Genomic DNA, 25,586 nt, shown 5'->3' on the forward strand with positions numbered 1-25,586 from the left:
ATTCCGGGTCAGACACATCCATAAGGGTGTGGGGGAAAAAGGAAATTAAATCAATCCTGTTGTCAAGCCCTGGATAACACAGCAAGAGGTCTCTTCCACCTCCAAGGAAACCCTGGATTTTGGAAACTGAGTTTACTCTAGCAATGTCAACATCTTGCCATGCTAACCAGAGTCCAGATTCTGTCTCGGGCACTGGATGTGTACTTTCTTAATGTCCTTAATTAGTCGTCCAAAATCTAAGCCTTTTCCATAAGCTGACCCTGGAAACAGAATGGCTGGAAGCAAATTTACACCTACTATATATCGAGATGTTATGCAGGGGATTACATTTGCTTGTATATACACAACGACAGATTAATGGGCAGAATCATTGTTGCTGATCGTGTGTCACTACACCCACACTTTGAAAACAGCTTCCAGATGAGAAGTGATTAATAAGAGAGGGACAGTTCAGCTTAGAAAAGAGACAAAAGAGGGGACATGCTGCAAGTCTGTAAAATGATGAACGGTGTGGGGAAAAGAGAATAAGAAAGTGGTTATTAACTTCGACATAACACACAAAACAAAGGATCACCCAATGACGTGAATAGACTAAGTCTGAAGCAAACATAGGGAAGTCCTTCTTCACCCAATACACAGCCAACCTGTGGAACTCACTGCCAGGGGATGTTGTGAAGGCCAATATAACTGGGATCAAAAAAGAATTGAATAATTCATGGAGGACAGGTCCCTCAATGGCTATTAGCCAAGAAGGTCAGGATCACAGCTCCATGCTTTGGGTGTCCCTCCACCCCAATTGCCAGAAGCTGGAACTGGATGCCAGAAGATAGATCACTGAATGATTTCCCTGTTCTGTTCAGCCCCTCTGAAGCACCTGCCAGGGGCCACTCTCAGCAACAGGACACTGGCTAAATGCGCCACTGGCCTGACCCAGTCTGGCCGTTCTGATGTTCCACTCAAGGTCCCTCATTTCTTGAGGCCGGGTCTCTGTCTATCCCAGGGATCTCAGGGAGTAACATGGTCCTAAGCCCGAGCCTTCTAAGACAAAGGTCGCGTGCAGGCTGAACACAGGACTGCCGAATGAACTCACTCTAGCGCCCTTCTTGCCTGGTGGTCCAACAACCTAGGAGAAAAGGAAGCCACGTAAGTGTCCCGTTATGTGGCGGGATGGCTTCCCTGCCACAAGTGGCTATTCAGATCACGTGACACTGAATTTTATGGGGAGAGGAGGCGGGGACACAAGCCAAGTTCCAAATCAGAATAAGCTCCACCCACCTCTATTATCCCATAGGCACTTGCGGCCTGTGATTTAATGGCAAAAGCCGACTCCTGTCCCGTCGCCAACACCGGAGAGGACGATAGTCCTGATCCAAAAATCAGCCCATCTGAGACTAATTTGGAACTGGTATTCGAAATTCCATCACCCAGGAGACTGATTTTCCCAAGTCTGTGCCACTGAGGAATACCCAGGAGTTGAACAGTGAGCGTGAACAGGCAGGTCAGTAAGACACGACTTCCCTAGCTCTTTAGCTTTTCACACTGCCTGCCGTACAGCGGTGCGTTAAGCAGCACAAGTCATGTCTGTATAGTGCACTGTGTGCCGCAGCGTTTAGTACGAGGGCGAGTTACTAGAACTTACCCCCATGGCCGGAGCACCTGGAAAGCCCTGGGTTCCCTGTAATGAAAGAGTAAATGCGTAAAGTTAAATTGTTAGAAAATTAAAAGCGATTATGCGTAAAAAACCTAAAGGATCGTTTCTTAAGCCAGCCCCCAACCCAGGCACAGAAGAACAGAAGTAAAACATTAAGACGGTGCTTCAAATTCACTGTCCCTTTTGATCCATTTCACAGTTCTAGGATGTTTAAAGTTGCAAATGTCATGATTTCAGCTACTTAAATCTGGCATTGTCACTCTAGGGGTCCTGACCTAAAAACGGGCTGTGAGGAGAGGTCACAGTGTTATAGTTGGGGGGATTAGGGTATTGGCACCCCTCCTTCTATGCTGCCTTCAGAGCTAAGCTCTCAGCCAACCCGTGCCATGCTGCAGCTGCCCAGGTCTAAAAGCAGTGCAGCAGGCTGGCAACCTCTCCTGCTATAGCATTGTGACCCCCCCTACCAGAGCACCCTATTGGGCTGGGACCCCCAGTTTGAGAAACGCTGGCCTCCCCCACAGAGTCTGTATAGTAGGGAGCAGAAGTGCACAAAGACCAGATTTCATAGGCTGGGATGTGTTTTTCACAGCCAGGCGTGTGGCAGGCCCTAACGATGCGGCTCGTCTGCCGTAGGCTCAATGAGCAGGCGTGTAAGGAGAGATGGCTGCGACGAATGAGACGCACAGGGAAAGAGAGTGCGAGATGGACACAGTGGCTGGGGGTTGGGCATTCTCCTGGGCGGTAGGAGACCAAGGCTGAGAAAGCTTTGCAGCAGAATAGCGCATGGCCCGGTCACCTGAGAGGTGGGAGACTCAAGTTCAAATTCTATCCACAACAAGGATCAGAGGGGATTGAACTAGGGTTTCCAACATCCCAGGTGATCACCCCTAAGCATTGGGCTAAAGGAGACCCCCACCGCTACCCAGCTTGTGAATTCAGTCCTTTAAAAATGCCAGAAATATTTTTGTTGGACTCGAAATGGATTTTTTTTCCCCAGTTGCTGAGTTTTTTGGCAGTTTTCCTGATTTGGTTTGCTAAATGAATTTTCTAACCAAAATGTTGTAGCCACCCGCAAACTGAAAAGTCAGTTGTCCCCCTCTGCTCTGCTTGGCACAGACACGAGGAAACTTGCCAAGGGAACTCAACACAGTCACTAGTTTAAGGTTGGTGTCTGATTGTCAGAAGTCCGGTCTCCCGTCCTCGGCCCTGGCTGCTCGATCTAAGGCCGTGTCCAGACTCAGGGGTTTTTTCGGGAAAAGTAGCCTTTTCCCGAAAAAACTTCCCCTGCGTCCAGACTCAAGCCGCGTTCTTTCGAAATTATTTCGAAAGAACGCGGCTTTTCTTTCGATGGCGGTAAACCTCATTTCACGAGGTAGAACGCCTTCTTTCGAAAGCTCCTCTTTCGAAAGAAGGCGTTCTTCAATGTAAAGAGGCCGTCTTCGAAAGAGAGCATCCAGACTCGCTGGGTGCTCTCTTTCGAAAAAGCGGATTTCTCTTTCGAAAGATCCGCCTGCAATCTAGACGTGATCTTTCGAAAGAGCCTCTTTCGAAAGAAGCCTGCAGTCTAGACATAGCCTAAGTGACTCCCTCCTGTGATACTTACTTGGTCTCCTTTCTGCCCCACCATTCCCGGAAGGCCCTGCAATACAGCCAAGGAACATTTCCAACAGGTTATAAATGTTGCGGTCATTTAATTACAGGGTCCCAAAGGGGCCACACTGTACGGCAGGGGTCACAGCTCCCCCTGCCAAAGTCCCACAGCCGTGCTGTGGAGAGGCCTAGACGAGAGAGGCCCCCTCCAGCTGCTGGTGTCTCGGCCAAACCTGCCCCCAACGGGTTAAACGTGGTGAGGATTTTAACAACATGAAAACTCAGCCAGCAGGGAGTGGCATGAGATCCTCAGCCCCTGGCACACTGGCTACCCGTCAGCCATCAGAAGGGAACAACAATTAGCATGAACTGATCTGAATAGGGCAGCGGACCCCGAACTGTGGGGCACGCTCCCCAGGGGCAGGAGAGGAACGTTGGAGGCAGGGAGCACCACTCAACTCAGCCCCCAGTTCTGCTCCAGCCCCACCCCCAACTGCTGCCCTGGCTCCTGCCCCACCTTGTCCCAGGCACCTACCTGCAGGCCCACGTCCACAGCCCGGTCTCACTCCTGACCCCAGCCCTGCTCCTAGCCCCACCCCTAAACCTGACCCCTTTATCAACCCATCCTCCTCCTTCCCCCAACTCTGGGAGCCACAGCCCTGCTCCCAGCCTGGCTCCTGGGGGGGAGGGTGTGGTGTGGACAGAAGTAAGGGGGCACAGCCATGACAAGAGTGGGGACCTCTGGACTAGGGCAGCCTAGAAGCGCTACACTCCATGTCCCCACCACCAGACTTTTCCACACCACCATCCCGTAGCTCTTCTTCGGGGCCCTCTGGCCAGATCCAGGCCCACACACAACGCTCCCTAGACGGTCTGTTCTCAGGAGATTTCCCTGAAAGACGTTTGAACACAAGAGCAGACGGCACCCCTGAGGGCCGTCAGTGTGAGAGAGAGACCTGCCGGTCACTAGAAACCCTAAATCAAATGCTAACGAGACACTCAAATCGGCCATTCCAGCAGGCTGAACGGGGATGGGGCAAAACTTGAACCCGAATGCAGCCCTTGTAGACTCACAGGAATGAAGAGCCTCGTTCTCATTAACACCCTGTTTCTTTCGCACCGTTCTGGCAGGCAAGTGGCCCAATTTAATGCCTCTTTGCCCGGAGGGGCAGAGTGGGGTATTCATATCAACAAGAGCCGGAGCTGGTGTCTCTGGCACCAGAGATGCCAAAGAGACTACACGGTTCACCAGAGCCTTGGCCAGTAGCTCTGAAGGCACTACAGTGTCTGGAAGGGGTGGGCGCTGTCATGGTCTCATCCCAAAATGCTCCCATTTGTTACATGCAGGGTCATTCGGACAGCAGCTTGTCAAACAACTCGAGTGGCTTACAGCAATTCCTTGAGGTCCCTTCAGCCCCGTTTCTCCAGGTTCCCCCTGCAAGCGAGAGAAAATACACCGAGGTATTAGGTGCATAGGAGTTGCCAGAGCAGCCCAATGGTCCATGTAGTTCCATGTCTGATCCTGGAAACTGCAGAGGAAGGAACTGCCTCTCTGTGCCACCATACTGTTTCACCAGGAGAGATACCTTCCTGTCCCCAGCTGGTAATGAGTGCGGGCCCTGAAGCATGCAGGTTGGTAGCCTATTTTTCTCCTGGCGACTGGAAGTCTACAAATGCTAACAAAAATGACCAATTTCATTTTGATCCTGGCTTTAATAAGGAAACGAAAGTGCAAAGGAACGTGCCTTGGGGAACCTATAAACTAACAAATACGCACGGGAAACATTCCTCAAAAGAAAACTGAGCACACGGTCAGCAAGCTGAGACAACTCAGACATGGGGCTCAGTTCTGCTGCCGACCGCAGTGGTTTTAGATCAGTGTAACGCCACCCACTTTATCTTTGCTTGATGCCAGTGTTAATCTATACCATACTACCTCTTCTCCTGTCCAAGCGTCATTTATTTCTATCAGTTCATAGAATCACAGAATCATAGGACTGGAAGGGACCTCGAGAGTTCATCGAGTCCAGCCCCCCGCCCTCAAGGCAGGACCAAGCTCCGTCTACACCATCCCTGACAGATGTCTATCTAACCTGTTCTTAAATATCTCCAGAGAGGGAGATTCCACCACCTCCCTTGGCAATTTATTTCAATATTTGACCACCCTGACAGTTAGGAATTTTTTCCTAATGTCCAATCTAAACCTCCCTTGCTGCACTTTAAGCCCATTACTCCTTGTCCTGTCCTCAGAAACCAAGAGGAACAAATTTTCTCCTTCCTCCTTGTGACACCCCTCTCACCTTCTCCCCTTTGACTCCTGCGTGGCCTTTTTTACCCTGGAAAACAAAAGGTGCTTTTGTTAAGGCAAAGATCCATTTGCAAAGAAATTCCAATCAACAAACATAAAAAGGCCGGCACTTAGCAAGAGAATGAGCTTTGGATATTCCGGTGCCAGGAGTTTGCAAAGCAAGAGGGAAATCTATCTTCATTTTAAAAAATCAAAGGGCTTTGTCTTCGCATATTGCGCTTCAGCTGAGGGTTTCAGAGAAGACAAATAATAATTAATTCTCACAGTGTTTTGTGTATTACGGTAACACCAGCTGAGGTTGGGGTCCCATTTTACTTGGGTCGTTTAGGCTCTACATTCACTGACTTTTTAAAACTTTGATTAGGATTCCCTACCCTGGGGCCAGCCCGTCCTTCTTGTCCAGGCAATCCTTGTTCACCCTAAAGAAAAGAGAATGGATGTTATTTCTTGACCAGAAAGAGTCACAGTAAGAGCTTAAACAAAATACAGGACTATGTAACACTTTAAAGACTAAGATGGTTTATTAGGTGATGAGCTTTCGTGGGCCAGACCCACTTCCTCAGATCAAATAGTGGAAGAAAATAGTCACAACCATATATACCAAAGGATACAATTAAAAAAATGAACACATATGAAAAGGACAAATCAAATTTCAGAACAGAAGGGGGATGCGGGGGAGAGGGGGGAGGGGAGGTAAATGTCTGTGAGCTAATGATATTAGAGGTGATAATTGGGGAAGCTATCTTTGTAATGGGTAAGATAACTAGAGTCTTTGTTAAGACCCGGCGTAAAGTGTCAAATTTTAGCATGAATAACAGAGCTTATTGAAACTGCCGATAGTTATAGTTCTAGGTCCCCTTAGAGAAAACACTCCGGCTATTTTCTTAAATGTGCAATTGCACATGCAAAAATGTACATATAAGTGCACACCCAGGCTATGTCTACACTGTAATAATCTATCGGAAAAAGGTACGCAAATTGCGCTCCGTGATTTGTGTACCTTTTTCCGATAGTTTTTCAAAAGAGGCTTTTCCGAAATTTGGCCCATCTACACTGGACCAAAGTTCAGAAAAACCTCTTTCAGAAGACCCCTTCTTCCTCATGGGAGGAAGAAGACAAGGCTTCTGAAAGAGCACATCTGCTCTTCCGCAAAAATAAGCGGAAGAGAAGACATGTTCCCTGGATGCGGTGGAATTTTTCCACCCAGAAAAACCCTGTAGTGTAGACATCACCCCAAAGGCCAAGTTAGAACCCAACTGGCAGATGGCAGTGTGCATGGGTACATACATAATTCCTGTGCACTCTTATAAACATACAGAAGCATGTTTCCACATGCAGGCAGGGCACAGCCCACAATATTGCCTGGAGGGGGCAGTTCTTGGGAGAGCCAGCTCTCCATTCACTAGACGAGCCATACGGTCCATCTCCCAGGCTATGTCTAGACTGCAGGCTTCTTTCGAAAGAGGCTCTTTCGAAAGCATCTTTCGAAAGAGCCTCTTTCGAAAGATCGCGTCTAGACAGCAGGTGGATCTTTCGATAGAGGAAATCCGCTTTTTCGAAAGAGAGCACCCAGCGAGTCTGGATGCTCTCTTTCGAAGACGGCCTCTTTACATTGAAGAACGCCTTCCTTCGAAAGAGGAACTTTCGAAGGAAGGCGTTCTTCCTCGTGAAACGAGGTTTACCGCCATCGAAAGAAAAGCCGCGTTCTTTCGAAATAATTTCGAAAGAATGCGGCTTGAGTCTGGACGCAGGGGAAGTTTTTTCGGGAAAAGGCTACTTTTCCCGAAAAAACCCCTGAGTCTGGACACGGCCCCAGAGTTAATGCTCTGCAGAATCCTCTCCGAGCAATAGCCACTGTGCTGGAAAGGCAGGGAAGAGAACCAGACTGCTGATTAGTGAGGTGTAGTATCCTGCCTCCAGCCGTGGCTGACATCCAATGCTTCCAGGGCAGGCAACTGCCTACTCAATCATGCATCTAGGTACTTGTTCAGTGCTCCCAGCTGGAGGCTGAGGGATCTTCCCAGCCCCTGGAGGTCAGGGAAGATCTCATGCCCTAGATTTGAGTATCTTTCACTTACCTAAAACTGGCCACTCTCTGGGCCTTTTTCTTACATCAAGAAATCACAGTATTTGACTCACTGATCTTTTCCCCGCAGCGAAAGTCACACACATTTTCCTCCCCACCAGCAGCAGAAGTCTCGCCGTTTTCCCTGCATCTCTTCCCCAACAGTCACTGCCCCCCACCTTTGTGAGGGGCCTCCGTCACATACGCTTTGTACCTGGCAGGTTGCAGAGCTGCTTACCAGCAAGTCAGGGCTCTGTCCCTGGTATGGCCTGGGTACAGAGCTCCCTTCTCAGCGACACACACACACCAGATGGGGTCACTACAAGACCCTTTCATGTATTGCCAGCAATGGCTGAGGTAGCTTTAAACAGATACATTGCCTAGAGGTACATGGTAAGATGCCTTTCTCGCCTCCACCGGGAACCTAGGAATTCCCAGGCGGGCTCAGAACACAGAGCACTAGATGCCCCAGGGGAAGGCACTCCCAGCTGATGTGAGGCAGATGTGGGCTAATCCGCCCCCCATGTGGGTAGCAGTAATGTAGGTGTAAGGTAAACTGAGGCAGCCCTAAGTGTGCTAGTAGGCCTCTAAACAGCATAACTCCATTCTAGGATTAAGGCCTGGGAACACCACAGTCAGGATAAGAACTGCAGACAGTAAAAGACCCTAGGCACCATAGCAACCACGTTCTAAAACACTCGAACAAAGTCTCAGTTGGTAACGGAACACATTTTGCTCAAGATAACATTCATAAAATTTGCTTAAACTGTCTTGCTTCACTCCTAGATAATAAGCCTGAGAACCAAGTGCTGCACCAACTCAAGGCCATACCCACCTGCTATAGCAACATCATCATCTATGCAGACTAAAATGTTATTACTGTTTTGCTGACATGTTTTGGCATTTGAACAATAACCACCTGTATATTAATTAACAAGCTGTTACTTTGCAATGGGCGGAGATTGCTGCTAGACCTATCAAATCATTTTTCCTCCATCCACCTGCTGACTATATAACCTATTGTATAATGTTAATTAACCAGTGTTCACCAAAGTAACCCCTGCGTGTCACTCCATCAGCTGATGTATAATAAATCCTCCGCTTGTTTTCACCTGCATCCAGAGTGTCCTAGCTTATTTCCAACATAGGCAAGGGAAGTCATTGCCTTCCCAAAAATGCCTGCACTCCACGGCCACCAGGGAAGGCTGGGAACGCAATGCAGCCCCAGTTCTCCAGGTGGCCAGGCAGGATGGTGCTGGGTTGGGCAGGGCTTGGCTCTGCGGGGGGGTGGCAAAGGTTGCTGAAGAGGCGGGGCCTCGTGTGGAAGGGGTGGGGCTGGGATTCTCCTTCCCCAACTGAGCCTCCACCTGCCACCCATGGGTCCCTCCCTTCAGACTCATCCTAATAGTCAGAGATTGGGTTAAGCCTTGAAGCATGAGTTTTAATCTCTTCCAAAACGGATGTGCGTTAGCGTTAACTACTGCCACGCTGGCTATTCTGGCTAGTTCTAGAAATAGGAACGTAGATACAGGACTCAAAGGGCCTCCTGTGTCCTGGAGCCCAGCCGTTATTATAGGGAGTCACATCATCTTGTCCCATTCATAAATGTATCAAGCACCATCTGAAATCTACTTAGGCTGTTTGCCTTCCACTACTCCTCTAGGGAGGCCGTTCCAGAACTTTACTCTTCTGGTGGATAGAAACCACCTTCTAATTTACAACCTAAAATCTTTTCTTCTTGGGTCTTGCTGGATTATTGGCCTGAACGTTATCCTGTGGCGGGGAGTTCCGCAGTCTAATTTTGCCTTGTGTGAAGGAGGATTTCCTTTTGCTGGTTTTGAATGCTGGGTAGTGGCGTAGAGTGCAAGGACACAAGTGATGTCCCTCTGACATTCCCCATCATAAGACCATTTCCAACTCCCCCCCTCCAGCCCCCTAGCACAGGTTCAACTTTGACGAGTGATATCAATACCCGCCTTTTGTCCTTGTGCTCCGGGTGGTCCCACGTTCCCCTGAAACAGAGAAAGAAGAAAGTTCAGCCTCTAGGACTCATTGCTGGTTTCTGTCCTCTTCTTCATCTCCACCCTTCTGTGTTTCTCTCCTTTTTCAGCCCCCGCAGCAGTGCATGAGTTTCAAACACCTCCCCGCTGTCACCCAGCTATTTACAAAGGGCCGATTTGGGTGGGCCCTATCCCCCACCTATTCGGTGTCTCCTGCAACAGTTTGCTAAGTCCAGCTGCTCAGAAACTCCAGGTCCAGCCTGAGTCTGACAAACGAGGCTGTGTCTACACTGGGTTTTGCTGCCAAACACCTTTCTCCTGGTAGCTTCGTTCCACCACAGTAACCACAGGGGAAACCAAGGTTCGCACCACTATCACTGTTTTAATCATTGAGACATCCCATGCTAATGAGCAAACATCGTGATAAAAATGTTTGTGGCCACTGACCCTTTCTCTGAGCCATTACAGCTGGTGGGAAAAAAGCAGGAACATTTTGACAATAATGGAAAAAACATATTTCAATGGTTGGCAGAGATTTGAATGCAGGGCTGTATCTCCCATGATGCACCATGGTCTCCCCTTCTGGAGACAGGAAGTAGTACATTGTGGGAGCCTCTGGCCGTGGTGCTTTATGGAAAATGTAGTCCCTCCTGGCAGTCCAACCCCAGAAGAGAATGGGGTCATGAGGCAAGGAAAACTCCCATGAGGCAATGTGGCAGCATGCTCATTTTGAAATATTTCGGATTCGGCCAACATGTTTAGATTTTCTCACCGAAAAATTTAGAAAATTTCCTCTGAGAGCAGATAAACGTTGCTCAGAGAGGTCTAGCACGAGTATATCTATGTGAGGTGGGAACTCCACCCTGATCTTCATGTATGGATAGAATCATAGAATCATAGAATAATAGGACTGGAAGGGACCTCGAGAGGTCATTGAGTCCAGCCCCCCGCCCTCAAGGCAGGACCAAGCTCCGTCTACACCATCCCTGACAGATGTCTATCTAACCTGTTCTTAAATATCTCCAGAGAGGGAGATTCCACCACCTCCCTTGGCAATTTATTCCAATATTTGACCACCCTGACAGTTAGGAATTTTTTCCTAATGTCCAATCTAAACCTCTCCTGCTGCACTTTAAGCCCATTACTCCTTCTCCTGTCCTCAGAAACCAAGAGGAACAAATTTTCTCCTTCCTCCTTGTGACACCCTTTTAGATATTTGAAAACCGCTATCATGTCCCCCCTTAATCTTCTTTTTTCCAAACTAAACAAGCCCAGTTCATGAAGCCTGGCTTCATAGGTCATGTTCTCTAACCTATGTAACCTATGACCATGTAGTGCAGTGTTTCTTAAACTTTTTAAGACCAAGGAACACCAAACAATACTTTTTTTTTATGAGGAACACCAAGGATTTTTTGTTGAAGAAAAAAAAATAAAGGTCAGGGGAAAGTTATTGAGAGAGAAAAAAAAAGAGGTCACCTTCCCCCTTTAAGGACAGCCATTTTGAACTCTGTTGTTCTCCACAGCATACCTCCAACTGCCATGGAACACAACTTAAAATACACTGATCTAGTCGGCCCTCCTAGCTAGAGAAGGCCAGATTTTGGGGTTTGGTTCAATTCCTCAACACCTACATCTGGAGCATTGAAGGAAAAAGGGAAGGACGGAGGTTACCTGTTGCACACGTACAAATCAGGCTGCAAAGACTTAACATACCTTTCCTCCTTCTGCTCCCTTACGGCCAGGTGTGCCCGGAATGCCAATCCCTGCCTCACCCTGCAAAGCAAGCACAGCCAAAGTGAAGGTGAGACTCCCAAGGCAGAAGAGAGAGACCCCCCCCCCCCGCACACACACAAAAAGGGGCTGTAACTGAAATCATTCCTATCTCCAGTGGCCCCTCTGAACTCCCGCTGGGGGCCAGCAATTTAGAGCAGGACCATTCTCTCTGGAGAGGTGCCCAGTGGCGTCACCTCGGCATTACAGGGGTGTGTTTATAAGGTCCGCCTCAATTGCTTGGAAGGGGAGACGAGTTAAGAAAAGGACTATGGAGGGTTCCGCTGAGATTTGAAAGAGGATGGGGAATAAAGGAGGCAGGGACACTGAAAGAGACCATCCCACAGGAGAGAAGAAGGCCCTGGTTGCCAAACAATGCAGATATCCAGGGAGGAGATGGCTTGGAGGAACAGGGAAGGCTGGCGAGACAGACAATGTCTGGTCTGTCCCAGGATATTGGCTGCAGCAAGTCGATGGAGCAAGGGGAGATGTGACAATGCATCTCCATCCTCCTCACACCTGGTACGTCCTACCATAATGGTGACTTGGCTATTTCTGTCCCCGTTCAGCAGGTGAAGAGGAAATATATTTTGCAAGCGTAATAACCTTTTCTCCCCTGGGTCCAGCGATTCCAGGAGCACCATCCAGCCCGAGGGGCCCCGGCAGACCAGGTTTGCCCTGTGACGGAGGAGGAGAATCTGGGTAAATGCCGTGCCTTTCACGCCCAAGGCATTTAGGGCTAGTGTCAAGCCACACGATAAAAGCAAGGCCCCCACAGTGTGCTGAGAAATAGCTCATACAGCGTCTCCGCCAGTGAAAGCTGCTGCCCTCCAAGAAGGGGGATTTGATGCTACCCAGAGACACCTTGCTCCTTGGCTTTCTCCGCTGTCTCCAGTTTTTGGGCCTCTGTCTTGGCCAGTTCTAACTGCAGCTCTCTTCCTGATGCCTCTCTCAGAGCACAGCTCTTAGCCCCTGGCAGCTTTGACTGCAGCTTCCAAGCCACAGTCAACCCAGAAATTCATAGAATCATAGATACTAGAACAGGAAGGGACCTCGAGAGGGCATCAAGTCCAGTCCCCTGCCCTCATGGCAGGACCACGCACTGTTCAGGGGTGTCCAAACTTTTTTCAAAGAGGGCCAGATTTGATGAAGTGAACATGTGTGAGGGCCGACCATTTTGCCTGACATTCTTTGAACCATTAAAATTAAATGCAAATTAACTATTTTATGCAAAGTTTATTGCAAACGGCATACTTTTCATTTCGTCACATGGATGACAAATCTAAACAGGTGTTAAATCACTCTGCCTTTCATATCTGAAGGCCAGATGAAAAAATAAATCCAGGAAGCTGAAATATATGTCAGGAACATTGTAAAGTACATTACATATTATTGGTAATAAAGGTTGTCTGTCAACTTTTAAGTTCAAAAAATATGAACAGGAACATAACACCAAGTATACATGTTGTGTCCAAATATATTTATAACTGATTTAGACCAACTGACATTAACTGAGATTTTACAATGTATTCATCTCAATACATATGGATTCGTTGGGGGCCATAAAAGATAGATATTGCCAAATTACCTGTGGGGCCGTATTAAACCGGAACACGGGCCGCAATTGGCCCGCGGGCTGGACTTTGGACATGCCTGGTCTAGACCATCCCTGATAGATATTTATCTAACCTGCTCTTAAATATCTCCAGCGTTTGAGATTCCACAACCTCCCTGGGCAACTTATTCCAGCGGTTAAGCACCCTGACAGTTAGGAAGTTTTTCCTAATGTCCAACCTAAACCTCCCTTGCTGCAGTTTAAGCCCAGTGCTTCTTGTCCTGTCCTCAGAGGCCAAGGAGAACAATTCTCCTCACTCCTCTTTGTAACACCCTTTTAGGTACTTGAAAACAGCTATCATGTCCCCTCTCAGTCTTCTCTTTTCTAAACTAAACAATTCCAGTTCTTTCAGTCTTCCCTCATAACTCATGTTTTCTAGGCCTTTAATCATTTTTGTTACGCTTCTCTGGACCCTCTCCAATTTCTCCACATCTTTCTTGAAACGCGGTGCCCAGAACTGGACACAGTATTCCCGTTGTCTAACTGCAGGCTAGCAAGCTTGGCACATTTCTCCAGCTCACTCAAACTGCCCTTCCCTTAATTCTACCTCCCTTACAAAAAAGAAAGAAAGAAAATAACTAACCGTAACCTTTGTCTTCATGTGTTCCCAGCCTTCTCCCCTGTGACTCTCTTAGTATCTATGCTATCTGGTGTGTACATGGAGGGCATGTGACCCGTGGCTACCCAGCAAACAGGGGTGTAGATCCGGTGGACAATGCTTTTGTGACAGGATGCATTGTGCTCCACCCTGCCCTAGCAACGGCCTGCGTCTGACAGACACTGCCTGGCCCAACGTGACTATCGGTAAAAATTCACCACCGGTGTGTACTCACAGCCTCTCCTGCATCTCCTTTGTCACCCTTGGCGCCGCTTTTCCCTCGAGGCCCCTGTGAAACACATGAGAGACGTTCGCACTGCCTAGAACAATGCACGTTTCCAGACAACCCACAGTATTAATCCTGTATCCAGTGATTCCCAGGCATTAAAGAACCTTCCGGAGACAATGGCACCTTGGAGACCCTCGAAGGCCTCCCCAGGGCACAAGTTGCAGCGGAAAGCAGAAGCGCAGGGGAGAATCATACCCGATTTATTGTGTTATTGTGGACAGTGATGGTCCTAGGTAGGGCCCTACCAAACTCATGGCTCTGGAGAACGTATCGTGCACTGTGACATCTGGCCTTTTAATGTGCTTTTATCCGATACCATGCTAATTTCACAGGGGAGACCAGAGTTTCTCAAACTGGGAGTCCTGACCTAAAAGGGAGCTGCTGGGAGGTTGCCGGATTATTTTAGTGGGGGGACTGTGGTGTTGCCACCTTTACTTCTGCGCAGCTGCTTTCAGAGCTGGGTGGATAGAGAGCAGCGGCTGCTGATCGAGGGCCCAGCTCTGCAGGCAGCAAGGCAGAGGTCAGTGGGCGCCCCACGGTGAGATTTCAGAATGAAATGGACAAAATCCTGAAATTTACTATGGACATGAAATTGTCCCAAATGGACTCCGAGTTTGGTAGGGCTCTAGTCGTAGGATATTAGAGAGGGACGAGGTGGCTGAGGGGACGTCTTTTATAGGACCACCCTCTAATGGAGAAAGAGCAGCTCTCAAGCCATATACAGATCTTCCTCAGGTCTGACAGACAGAGGGAATGAAACCGGGAGTAAATCTCAGCTACTTACTCTCCGGCCTGCGTCTCCATGCTCACCCTGTAACAGAGGACAGGGAACATCACAGTCTCAAAACAAGACAGGGGCACTCTCGTTTCCTTCTTCTTCCTCACCTTTCTGCTGGTGCCTCCTCTCGTAGACTCGCACAATCTGGGCTGGAGTCTGCCCCCCTCCCCCAGGAATCATCCTGCCCCCAATGTGAGTGAAGGGAGCTACCTCCCATGTTTGCCCCCAAGCAAGATGCTGCAGGATTCACCTCTTGGCTTGTGCTCTGCTGCCGTTTCAAAGCAAGCGTCAGGGTTGGATTTTTTGTTTCCTTCTGTGAATTTATCAATGGGTCCGACAGTCCCATAGGCCGAATATCTTTGCCCCCCCCCCCCCCCCCGCCAGGACAGGCATAATTGCAATTTGAGCTTCCACTGTATTGCACAGCCCAGAGGCCTCAACCCTGGAGAGCCAACTTGGGGACCATGTCGGGGGGCAAGAGGGGAGTTCAAGCCCTACTCCACCTACTCTGCCTCTACTAACACTCTCCACGGGGGTGACTGCGCAGGGAGGCCACTCCTAAAACTATGCTGCACAGATGGAAACCAGGCTTAAATATTTCACCTCAACCATGCCCAGATGGTAACAACGTGCACTCGCTCCTGCCCAGGCTGCGTTCAAACTGGCCCCCTACATCCCCTGAGACTGCGGCTGGACCCCAGTGTCTAGTGATAAGAGGTCAAGCTATAGGGAGGGGCCGGATCCTGCACTCACAGATGTCACCAGGAAAGCCCCATCGGCGTCAATGGCATAGGGTCACTTGGCCTGCTCCCTCGCTGGGTGGATTCCCCCTGCCTTGACAAGAGCCACATGGCTAATTCCCCTTCATTGAGCACATGTCCCCAGGTGTCCATGGCAGAGCAAAGCAGGCGAATGGCTTCCTCCCAGTCGCACGCACCTTCACAGACATCCCAGGTGGTCCCTGTGGCCCGGGCGGTCCTGTTGCTCCGGGAACTCCCGGCTGCCCTTTCTGCCCCTGAAATGATTCAAGCCAGACATTTGAGAGACACAGGCTGTACCCAGAGCAGCGGATGGACCTAGGGTGAGTGTCCCAGGTCCCTCAGTGGGGACCTCGCAGGCCAATCACTGAGCGGCATGGAGAGACACTGACAGTGAGACACCCAAACCTGGCTCTCAGGAGGACAAAGGATGGCTGCAGAGGAAAGAGGGGATGAGGACACTGCAGGAAATGCCGAGAGGGCGTAAGAGGATTTAGAACATACATATTGAGATCCATGCACCCAGCACTGAAATGCTGCCACCTCTGGGGTGAAAGGCAGCAGCTGGCTAAGCGCAGGCAATAACACCGCCAGCAGCCCAGGCCAGGCCGTGAGGAAGGATCTTGGTGAAATGACAAAGGAGCCAGAAAGCAGTGGTCCATCAGGATTTGGGGGTTAACAACCCTAATCTTACATAGACCCCTAGCAGGGGCTTAATGCAACATAGGGCCAGGTCCATAATCTTCTGTCTCCATGCTAGGGAGGTTAAATTTAGTTAATCAGCTAGTCAAGGGATTTTCCATCAACTAGTGGATTGGTCAATAAGTGGGGGAGTCACAGTGGGGTTGGCTCCCGGCCCCAGACAGCCCCACTCTACCAACTTACCTTCAGGGCGTCCCTTATCCCGCCTTCCACTGGGGCGGCCTGGCTGTTGGTTGTCCTGTCTCATCCCTCCTAGGTAGGTGGGTGGGATGTGAGCCCACCTGTCGGCTCTTAATACATTTCAAAGGCTGGTGCATAGCAGGGTGGACCTGGCGTGAGCTGGGATAGCTGATCCTTGGCTTGTGCCAGGTCCCGTCCCCCCGCTGCGCTTCTGATTTTTAAATGTATTAAGAGCCAGCAAAGATTCAGCATCTGGAACTGGGCTGATTCCTGGCTTGTGCCCGATCCCTGCTACTCCCGTCTCCCCTGCTCCCCTGTGGAGATGGTGCTGGTGGAAACCGGCTTTTAAGGGGGGGAAGCAACTAGTTGAGAGACTAGTCAACTATCCGATAAGCAAAAGTCGACTAGTCACCTATAGCCCTACTCCATGCAGCAATTTTCCCCATTTTGATCCTAATGGGCTCTGCCCTGTGCCATACAGGCATGTACAGGGATGAGCACAACAGGGCCCTGATCCTACCCGAGTCCCTGTGGCCGCTATTAGACTACAGCTATTACAAAAGGCCTTGTTTGAGATCTGTGGTGAGCACACGCCATGTGGAGACACCAGCAGTAAATGGGAGGTGGGTTATACTCACCGGAGAGCCAGGTTGTCCGTTTCGGCCAGGAATCACTTCCACTCCTCCCAGCACATAGCCCGGTTCCCCCTGCACAACAGGAAGCAGGAGACACAGCGGTTTATTGGGGCATCACGGAGATTTTCTGCTCGGATTTTCATTCGAGGAAGCCCTGTACGCGATACATGCAGCCCTGCTGCAAAACACAGGGTCCGATTCACAGTTGGGGTTGGCCCCCAAGGTGCCACTGACTTCAATGAAACTTCACCCATTCACACCAGCCGAGGAGCTGGTCCTCCTCGCTCATTCGTCAGTTACTCTATGGCTCCAGAGGCTGCTTGACAGGCAGACAGGCATAGAAACAGTGTGACTGACAGACTGGATACTGACTCCTTTGCATACAGACTGGCTAATGCAGGAGGAGGGCTTTAAACTAGGTTTGAGGAGGGCAGGAGGGCTGCAGCCGTGCGCTCCGGGTCATGGCTTGCTTGTGATCCTGTTTCCCGGACGCTAAGGGAGCGAGGGGAAAGAGGCATGTGTGGCATGCCCCACGCTCCCTTAGCTTCTGGAGAACAGGATTAAAAGCAAGCCATGTCCCAGCACGCACGGCTGCTGCCTCTCCCCACGTGCTCTGGTGGGCCCAAGCCTTGCTTTTAAAAAGTGTCCATGGACCCCCTGCAGTGCCCTTGCAGAACCCCAGGGGCCCACGAACCACAGGTTGGGAACCTCTGTTCGAAGGAGTCGTTTTTCAGCCCGCCCCCCACCACAACAGAAAAGGAAGTGGGCACATTGGAAAGAGTCCAGCAGAGGGTAACAAAAATGATGAGGGAGATGGGGCACATGACCTATGAGGAGAGGCTGAGGGATTTGGGCTTGTTTAGTCTGCAGAAGAGAAGAGTGAGGGGGGATTTGACAGCAGCCTTCAACTATCTGAAGGGGGGTTCCAAAGAGGCTGGAGAGAGGCTGTTCTCAGTGGTGGCAGGTGGCAGAATAAGGAGCAATGGTCTCAGGTTGCAATGGGAGAAATCTAGGTTGGATATTAGGAAAAACTATTTCCCTAGGAGGATGGGGAAGCACTGGGATGGGTTGTGTGGGAGGGGTGGAATCTCCATCTCTAGACATTTTTAAGGCCAGGCTTGATTTAGTTGGGGCTGATCCTGCTTTGAGCTGGGGCGGGACTAGATGACCTCCCGAGGTTCTTGCCAACCCTAATCTTCTGTGGTGCTATGGAATTTTTTTGCAAAAATATTTTCTTACAAAACAAAAGCATCCTCTGTTTGTCACATACGGTTACATTGTCTCATGGCACACAAAGAGGAGACACTTGGATCTGGAAACGAGATAAGATGCTTCAATCCGGGCTAATTAGTTGCTCCATTTAATAATTTAAAATACGAAAATGCCCATAAAGTAGAATATTTCAGCTACTATCTGGCAGAAGCCCATTTTCCATGGGACCATGGCCAGGTAATCAAAAATTCGGATAATCCAGGGAATGGGAATGTGTGAGGCTGCAGCGCCATCTAGTGGCCATAGGAGAAATCTCTGGATTCTGGACCTGTGTGCTCTGTTCTTTCGGTTAATGTGGAAACTGCACAATGGAAGCTTGGGAAAACGGGGTTCTGCTGCATGATGTCTGAATCCATAATGATTCAGCTAGTGACACTCTACACACTACAGCTAGTGACACTCTCACACGGACCCTCCCAGCTCCCCAACTGCCCCTCGCCATGAGGCAAGTAGGAGAGGGTTGTTCTCCTAACTGACGGGGAAACTAAGGTGCAGGGACTTGCCTTAGGTCACACAGGCAGCAGGGGCAGAGCTGGGAACAGGACCCAGGAGTCGGGACTTTCTAACGAACCATCAGTCTGGAGTTTCACCTATTGACTGCTCAGAGTAAAGGCAGCTCAGGTGAGCTCCAGCAACCGTCCCTAGTGGTTATTCAGCCAGTGTTTTGGAAGCCCTAGAACCCGAGAGAGACTCAGGAGCTGCTCCGAGACAAGCAAGGGCGAGAAGCAGCAGCGTTCCCCAAGCAGCTGATTGGATCTGGCTTAATTGCTGGGTCTTAAACGAGAAAAACCAAGTCCAGAGTCTCCTTCCTGTCACTAGACCCCCCCAGCTCAGCCAATCAGCACCGAGACGCCTGTGAGTGATGGACTGCAGTGTCCCCAGTGACTATAAGGGACAAAGGGTGGAGATGGGGGGGGGGGGATTTCCAACCTTAACTTAGTGCTTTCCGTGCCCTGAATGTGGCCAGTACCATGTGGCTCAGGCTGCAGAGGTACCAAGCCTCTTGGAGGCTCTTACCTTCTCCACAGGGACGTCTGTCTTCTAGTGATGGCACAGGACAAAACTCCAACGTGTTCACGTAGGTGACCCTGAATTCTCTCTCGGTCCTCAAGGGGAGCCCTCAAGAAGGAGACTGCCAGCGGCAAAGCCATCGGGGTCTCTGACATTGCCCCCTGCCCTCCAGCCTGTCCCACCCGGCCGTTGTCATAGACTCTCTGTGAGGTCACCGCCTCCCAACCTCCTTTAACCAATAAGCTGAAGCGCTGCAAAGGGCATTGTGATGTCACTGCCACACCCACCTCTGCCCTGCATGGCCAAGTGTCCTGCCCCCGGCCAGCCCCTTTGCGTGTTTGAGCTGCTCCCCCCCGTCAGCCCCATTCACTCAGTGTTAGTTCTGGGGGTCAGGACGGCTGCCCGTGAAAACATCAGAGGCTGCTCAATGGGCCAAACTCAGTTTTGCAGACTTTGTAGAATCACAGAACTCTAGAACGGGAAGGAACCTGGAGAGGTCATGAAGTCCAGTCCCCTGCCCTCACGGCAGGACCAAGCACTGTCTACAGCAGGGGAGGGAACCTTTTTTTGGTCGGGGGCCACTGACCCACAGAAAAATCGGGGCGGGGGGGGGGGAGGCTGCACACGAGTGAGAAGCAAAAGGAAAAAATCCCGAGTCCCCAACTAAGAAGCAGAAAGAGAGTCCCCACATTCCCCTCGCACACTCAGAGCCTAAAGGGGGCAGGATGGTAGATTTTGTGTGCTCCAGACCCCCAGGGGAACAGCAGGTTCCCCAATGCTGGGGGGGGCGTGAAGCCTTGAGGGCCAAATCCAGGCAAGCCGAGGACTGCATCCACCCCCTGGCCCTTAGGTTCCCCCCCCACTCCTGGTCTAGACTATACCTGGAAGGTGTTCGTCTAACCTGCTCGGAAATATCTCCGGTGATGGAGATTCTACAACCTCCCTAGGCAATGGATTCCAGTATGTAACCAGACTGAACCTCCCATGTTGAAATGTAAGCCCATTGTTTCTTGTCCTGTCATCAGAGGCCAAGGAGAACAATTTTTCTCCCTCTTCCTTGTCACACCCTTTTAGATACTTGAAAGTTGTTATGTCCTCTCTCAGTCTTCTCTTTTCCAGACTAACAAACCCAGTTCTTTTAGGCCTAATCAGTGCAGAGTAGAACAGAAGAATGACTTCTCCTGTCCTGCTCCCAACACTCCTATTAATACATCCCAGGATGATGTTTGCTTTTTTTTTTTTTTTTTGGATCAACAGTGTCACACTATTGACTCGTATTTAGCTTGTGGTCCACTATGACCCCTAGATCACTTTCTGCCGTACTCCTTCCTAGACAGTCGCTTCCCATTCTGTATGTGTGAAACTGATTGTTCCTTCCTAAGTGGAGTATTTTGCATTTGTCCTAATTAAACTTCACCCTGTTTACCTCAGACCATTTCTCCACTGTGTCCAGGTTATGCTGAATTCTAATCCTGTCCTCCAAAGCACTTGCAACTCCTCTCAGCCTGCCCTCCCGGCATGACTATGCACTATTGATAGCTACTCTCTGGGAACAGTTAACCAGCCAATTATGCATCCACCTTACAGTACCTCCATCTAGGTCAGGGATGGGCAAATACCAGCTCATGGACCAGATCTGATCTGCTAGGGTTAGCTCCTGGCTGGCTCCCACACCACCATATTTACTCCGTCTCCGAAGGTATGGGGGATCACAGCTCCCGTTGGCCGCAGATGGCCATTCCTGGCCAATGGGAGCTGCGATTGCCTGTACCTGTGGAGGTGCAACCTGACCTGCACTCAAGCCCTTGTGGGATTTATCTCCATCACTTTTACCAACCAGGCCAGAGGCCTGCCTCGCCCGCCCATGCCCACATGCCATGCCCAGTGAGAGCTGAGTGCAGGGACCACAAGAACCAACCTTCCCCAATGCTACAATCCACACCCCCTCTGGGCCTGTTCATTTTACAGGCTCCGCCTCCGGGACAGCTGTGCTGCCCTCGTGGTTGACAGCAACTCACTGGTGTCATTGTGGCTGCACACTGTGGTCACGGGGAACGTCACTGTCCCCGAGGAGGTACTCAGACCTCACCTTCCCAGGGCCTGGGCCCACAGAACCCCCATCAGCTGTACATGGCCAGAGACATGCACTTGAAAAGTTCTGATTCTATCCAGTAGAGCGCAGTGGGGTGGACACAACTTACTAAGAGGGGAGTACAGATTGCACCTCTACAATCCGGGATTCTCTGGCCCAGCATGACCACGGATGTTCCAAGATCAGAGAGTCCTGGCGTGCTGCAGGAGGGTGGGGACCAGGAGCCGGCACCTGGCTCGGTTGGGTTGTGACGGGAGTGGGGAGGGAGCCAGAACATGGCTCAGTTGGGCTGCGGGGGGGAGGAAGGGGAGTGGGAGCCAGCCTGGGGCTCATCTGGGCTGCGGGGGGGGTGGGGGGGGGAGGGGAGAGAATAGGCAACTGGTGTACAGCTCAGTTGGGCTGGGGAGGGGCCGAGAGCTGGCGCGTGGCTGAGCTAGGCTGTGGGGGAGGGAGGGGAGTCAGGAAGCCCAATAAGGGGAGGTGACGGGTGGGCGGGGGAAGAAGGAGGCGGCCAGAAATGACCTCCCCTGGTCCGACAAAATCCCTCATCCAGGACCACTCAGGTCCTGAGGGCGCCGGAGCAGGGAGGTCCCACCTGTACATGGCAATGGCAAACACGTAAAGGGAACTCACTCTGTCTCCTTTCGGCCCCGCCGGCCCTGGGTATCCAGGTGGTCCCTGGGATTTAAAATAAACCACACAGCGGTAAATAACGGAGTGAAGCCAGCACCCAGGAGCACTGCCACTCCCTTGTGTGAGGTGATCTCTTCTAAACCCTCTGCCGTCCGTTCCGTCCGGCCGCCTCCGAAGCTGTCAGCCCGTCTCCAGTAGGGGACACATTTTGTTGGCCCATTGAACGATGCCTTAAACAGGTTCCTGCCTTTGTGGTACCCACATCAACTGGAGTGTGGTACCCACTAGTGGGGGGTGTTACAGGTTTCCCCCTAGTGGCTGATGCAGGTAAGATGTTACTCCTTTGGCTCAAGTGGTTGACAGCTGTGCTTTTAGCGCTGTAGGTCACAGGTTCTGTCCCCGCTATGGTGACCCATGATGGGTCATTGCACCCACAGGGACCCCTCTAAATGGAGTCAGAAGGGGTGTTTCTTTGCAATGGGGGTTTCTGTGACTGGCCCGCCTGTGGTGGCAGCCTCTGGGAAAGCGCCTTGCTCAGGAAAACCAAACGCATCCGAGTGAAATGAATGTGCCGCTATCCCAATTCCAGGCACAACATTTACACAGCGGGGCTTCAGCTGGAGAGCTGCACCTGAACCACAGGGAGCCGGCTGTGAGCTTCCCCGGAGTCAGCCATTGGCAGGCGACCTTATCACAAGCACTTAGCCAGCATGTTATCACAATCACGGAGCTCCAGTGAGTGCGAGCCGGCACGACGCTAAGTCACGGGCGTTACCCTCTGCACTGACTGGTAGAAAGTCCGTGCACGGCTCCCTTGCGACAGAAGAAGCGACCCAGCCTCAGGCAGGGTCCTGCGCAAGGTGATGCTTCTCTGATAGGCCTCATTTCGGCTACAGGGCAGGCGCAGTTTGGCAGAGGCAACACCCGTGCAACATGGGTGCAGAATCAGACTCCCCATCGTGCACAGCACGACTGATGGGGCACTTCAACAAGCAACACTCCACGGCAGTCCTGTGCTTGGTCCAGCACGGGTTCTACGCCTGCCATTGAGTGTCGGAGACCCTGCGGGTTCAGAATACTCACCAGATCCCCTTGGGTCCCAGGATGCCCCTGTAAATCAAGAGGGAGAAACACAGATGTGCAAATACCAGAAAAAGGTCGTTTCCCCCCATTTTTAATCCCAATGTTGACCATGCTCATTAATCCAGATATTTACCATCAGCCCGGGGGAGCCGGGGGGGCCTGCTCGCCCCGGTCGTCCCGGCAACCCAGGAATTCCATCTTTCCCAGGGAGCCCCTAAATAGAGGGAAAGCAACAAGGTCAGAGACATGGGCATGGCTTGGGTAGAGCTGCTAGCACTGCCAGCCTCGAATAACTGGTCAACGGTAGCTGTTTGGACAGAGGTGGGAGAGGATGTGCTAATAAAACCCCGACACCGGCTTCCCTTTCCCTAGAGAAACTCATCAGTGTTTCCTCTGAGGTTGGATCCCCACCGGAAGTAGGATCTCCCAGCTTAGACAAGTTGTGTGACCTTGAAAATCGGTTTGATGGAGTTTGCCAAGCCCGGAATTCTGCCGGGGTCATCCATCCCTCATTCCACGAGGAGTAACGGTAGTTCGGACTAGGAAGCCTAATCCGAACTACCTAGTTCGTGCCGCGTGTCGCCGCGCGGCACGGGGTTCGAACCAGCCGGGATTTAAAAATGGCGGCGCCCCGCTTATGCAAATGAAGCCCAGGAAATTCAAATCCCGGGCTTCATTTGCAAGTGCGGTATGCCTACATTACCCTCCTAGTTCGAAATAGGAGGGTAGTGCAGACATACCCAGAGGGAACACCGAGCTGGTATGTAACAGGCAAAACTGATAGACTCTATAAGCACCTAACGACCGTCAAAAGAAGCAGATAAGGACCATTAGTTGGCGTTGAGCGGAAGGGCACTAACCCCAGAATCTACAGACTACTACTAAGGAGAGAGCAGGTTTTGCAGTCTTCACAAGGAGAATAATCTTTGAGAAACTAAAAATAAAGTGTCACTCCCGGCCATGCATGACTGTCTCTCGCACATGCCTTCCTCCCTGCTTGATTGTCAAAGCCAGCGGGGAAGAGGACACATTACTGCTCCAGAGAGTGGGGCATGTCTTTTGTAACGATTCATTCCCTGGCTGCCGTGTGCTAATCAAGCCAGTGCATCACAGCGGCTGCGCAACTCACCCGCTCTCCCTTCTCTCCCTTTACAGCAAAGCCGTAGGGATCATACCGGTCCCCCGTCGGCACGCCGGTGAAGCTCTCGGAAAGGAAAAAGAGAAACAACCATTGTCAACCTCCACGGAAACACTGATCACCCCGCCCCCCCCAAAGCCCTGGAAGGGCAGTGTAGCCATCTGTCAGCCGTTGCGCATCTTAGGAGGTGGGCGAATCATAGAATCATAGAATAATAGGACTGGAAGGGACCTCGAGAGGTCATCGAGTCCAGCCCCCCGCCCTCAAGGCAGGACCAAGCTCCGTCTACACCATCCCTGACAGATGTCTATCTAACCTGTTCTTAAATATCTCCAGAGAGGGAGATTCCACCACCTCCCTTGGCAATGTATTCCAGTCCCTGGCTCCCTTTGGAAATCTAATCCTCTGCAGGAAAACAAATGGCACTTGCCAGAGGAAACGGTCACACCCCAGGCCTGTTAGCCTCCTTTCTGATGCTGGGCTTTGCTTTCCCATCCCCGGGGGCGTGTCCCTGGTTCCCCCCGGAGGATGTTCTCGGATCGTACTCACCGCTTTCCCAGGTGGGCCCCTTGCACCCTGCATGACAAGGAAGCAGAATTAGAGTCCCATGAGGACGCACTGCAGAACAGGGCGCCGGGAGCGTAAACTGGGACAGGGAAAGGGTCCGCTCAGTCACCGGGCCTGGGAAACGCTTCCTGGACCGCTGGCCTATGTCACAACAGCTCCTGTTCTCAGCTGCACACAGTGGGCCTAGAACACTTCCCCCGCGGGGGTGCTGAAAGCCAGTCTCCTTGCCCCTGTCTCTGGGAGGGGGGACCCGGACAGGGGACAGGGGGGCAAAGCTGCAGCCACAGCTAGGAGTGACCATGGGGCCTGGCCACAGGAGGGCCATAGCTAAGAGAGGGAGCAGGGCCGGTGGCCAGGGAGCAAGGCACGGGGCGCAGGGGCGCAGGTCCGGGGTGCAGAGTCCCAGGTGTGGGACTGGGGGGGGGCCTGGCACTGTAACCAGTCAGACACGACCCCCCCTCCCTCCTCTCCACTGGCATCTAGCGGACTCGACATACTCCTGCTTTTCCCTTCTTCCCTGACCTTGGCTTTCTTAGTTATAATGTACGTTACGTTTTTCTATCATGCCTTTGGTATGCTCTCTTTAGTACAATGCAATTTCTTGTTCCTCAAGGCCATGAGGCCCAACGCTGCTTAGAAACTATATTGCTTCTGAATATGTATGTAACGTGTGAATGAGGAAGACCCAATCACAGGCAGTTTAAGATCCGCAACCTGTTAAGGCGTGCAAAGCCCCTGCAAGCAGATAAATTAACTGAGAAGCGGCCAGAAAAGCTCTCTCTCTCTCTCGGACAAGATGCAATATCACAGCAGAAACCTGGGACCGGCCCAAAGAAGTAAAGCCTCCTGCA

At 51.1% G+C, this 25,586-nt stretch overlaps 1 protein-coding gene across 24 annotated transcripts in view; it reads right to left on the reverse strand.

Annotated features, from left to right (window-relative positions):
- LOC102464061 (uncharacterized) overlaps window positions 1-25,586 on the reverse strand; it is a 252,426-nt gene that overhangs the window by 149,204 nt on the left and 77,636 nt on the right. For 23 of the 24 annotated variants that reach the window (XR_016349502.1, XM_089778116.1, XM_089778115.1 and 20 more), the window contains 18 exons: window positions 24,718-24,744; window positions 24,160-24,234; window positions 23,164-23,244; window positions 23,031-23,057; window positions 21,948-21,992; window positions 16,943-17,011; window positions 15,602-15,679; window positions 14,671-14,697; window positions 13,833-13,886; window positions 11,991-12,062; window positions 11,328-11,387; window positions 9,591-9,626; window positions 5,924-5,968; window positions 5,542-5,577; window positions 4,632-4,676; window positions 3,255-3,290; window positions 1,640-1,675; window positions 1,091-1,123 (listed from right to left, as the gene is read on the reverse strand). Coding sequence is in view for 23 of the 24 variants with exons in the window: in XM_089778116.1 (XP_089634242.1) it covers window positions 1,091-1,123; window positions 1,640-1,675; window positions 3,255-3,290; window positions 4,632-4,676; window positions 5,542-5,577; window positions 5,924-5,968; window positions 9,591-9,626; window positions 11,328-11,387; window positions 11,991-12,062; window positions 13,833-13,886; window positions 14,671-14,697; window positions 15,602-15,679; window positions 16,943-17,011; window positions 21,948-21,992; window positions 23,031-23,057; window positions 23,164-23,244; window positions 24,160-24,234; window positions 24,718-24,744 (882 nt within the window). In the remaining variant the exon portion in view is untranslated. The remainder of the gene's footprint in view (window positions 1-1,090; window positions 1,124-1,639; window positions 1,676-3,254; window positions 3,291-4,631; window positions 4,677-5,541; window positions 5,578-5,923; window positions 5,969-9,590; window positions 9,627-11,327; window positions 11,388-11,990; window positions 12,063-13,832; window positions 13,887-14,670; window positions 14,698-15,601; window positions 15,680-16,942; window positions 17,012-21,947; window positions 21,993-23,030; window positions 23,058-23,163; window positions 23,245-24,159; window positions 24,235-24,717; window positions 24,745-25,586) is intronic. The other variant, XM_089778103.1, reaches the window with a different exon arrangement.

Source organism: Pelodiscus sinensis, chromosome 1 (assembly GCF_052426305.1).
Source record: "Pelodiscus sinensis isolate ZL-2025 chromosome 1, ASM5242630v1, whole genome shotgun sequence".
Taxonomy (NCBI): Eukaryota; Metazoa; Chordata; order Testudines; family Trionychidae; genus Pelodiscus; species Pelodiscus sinensis.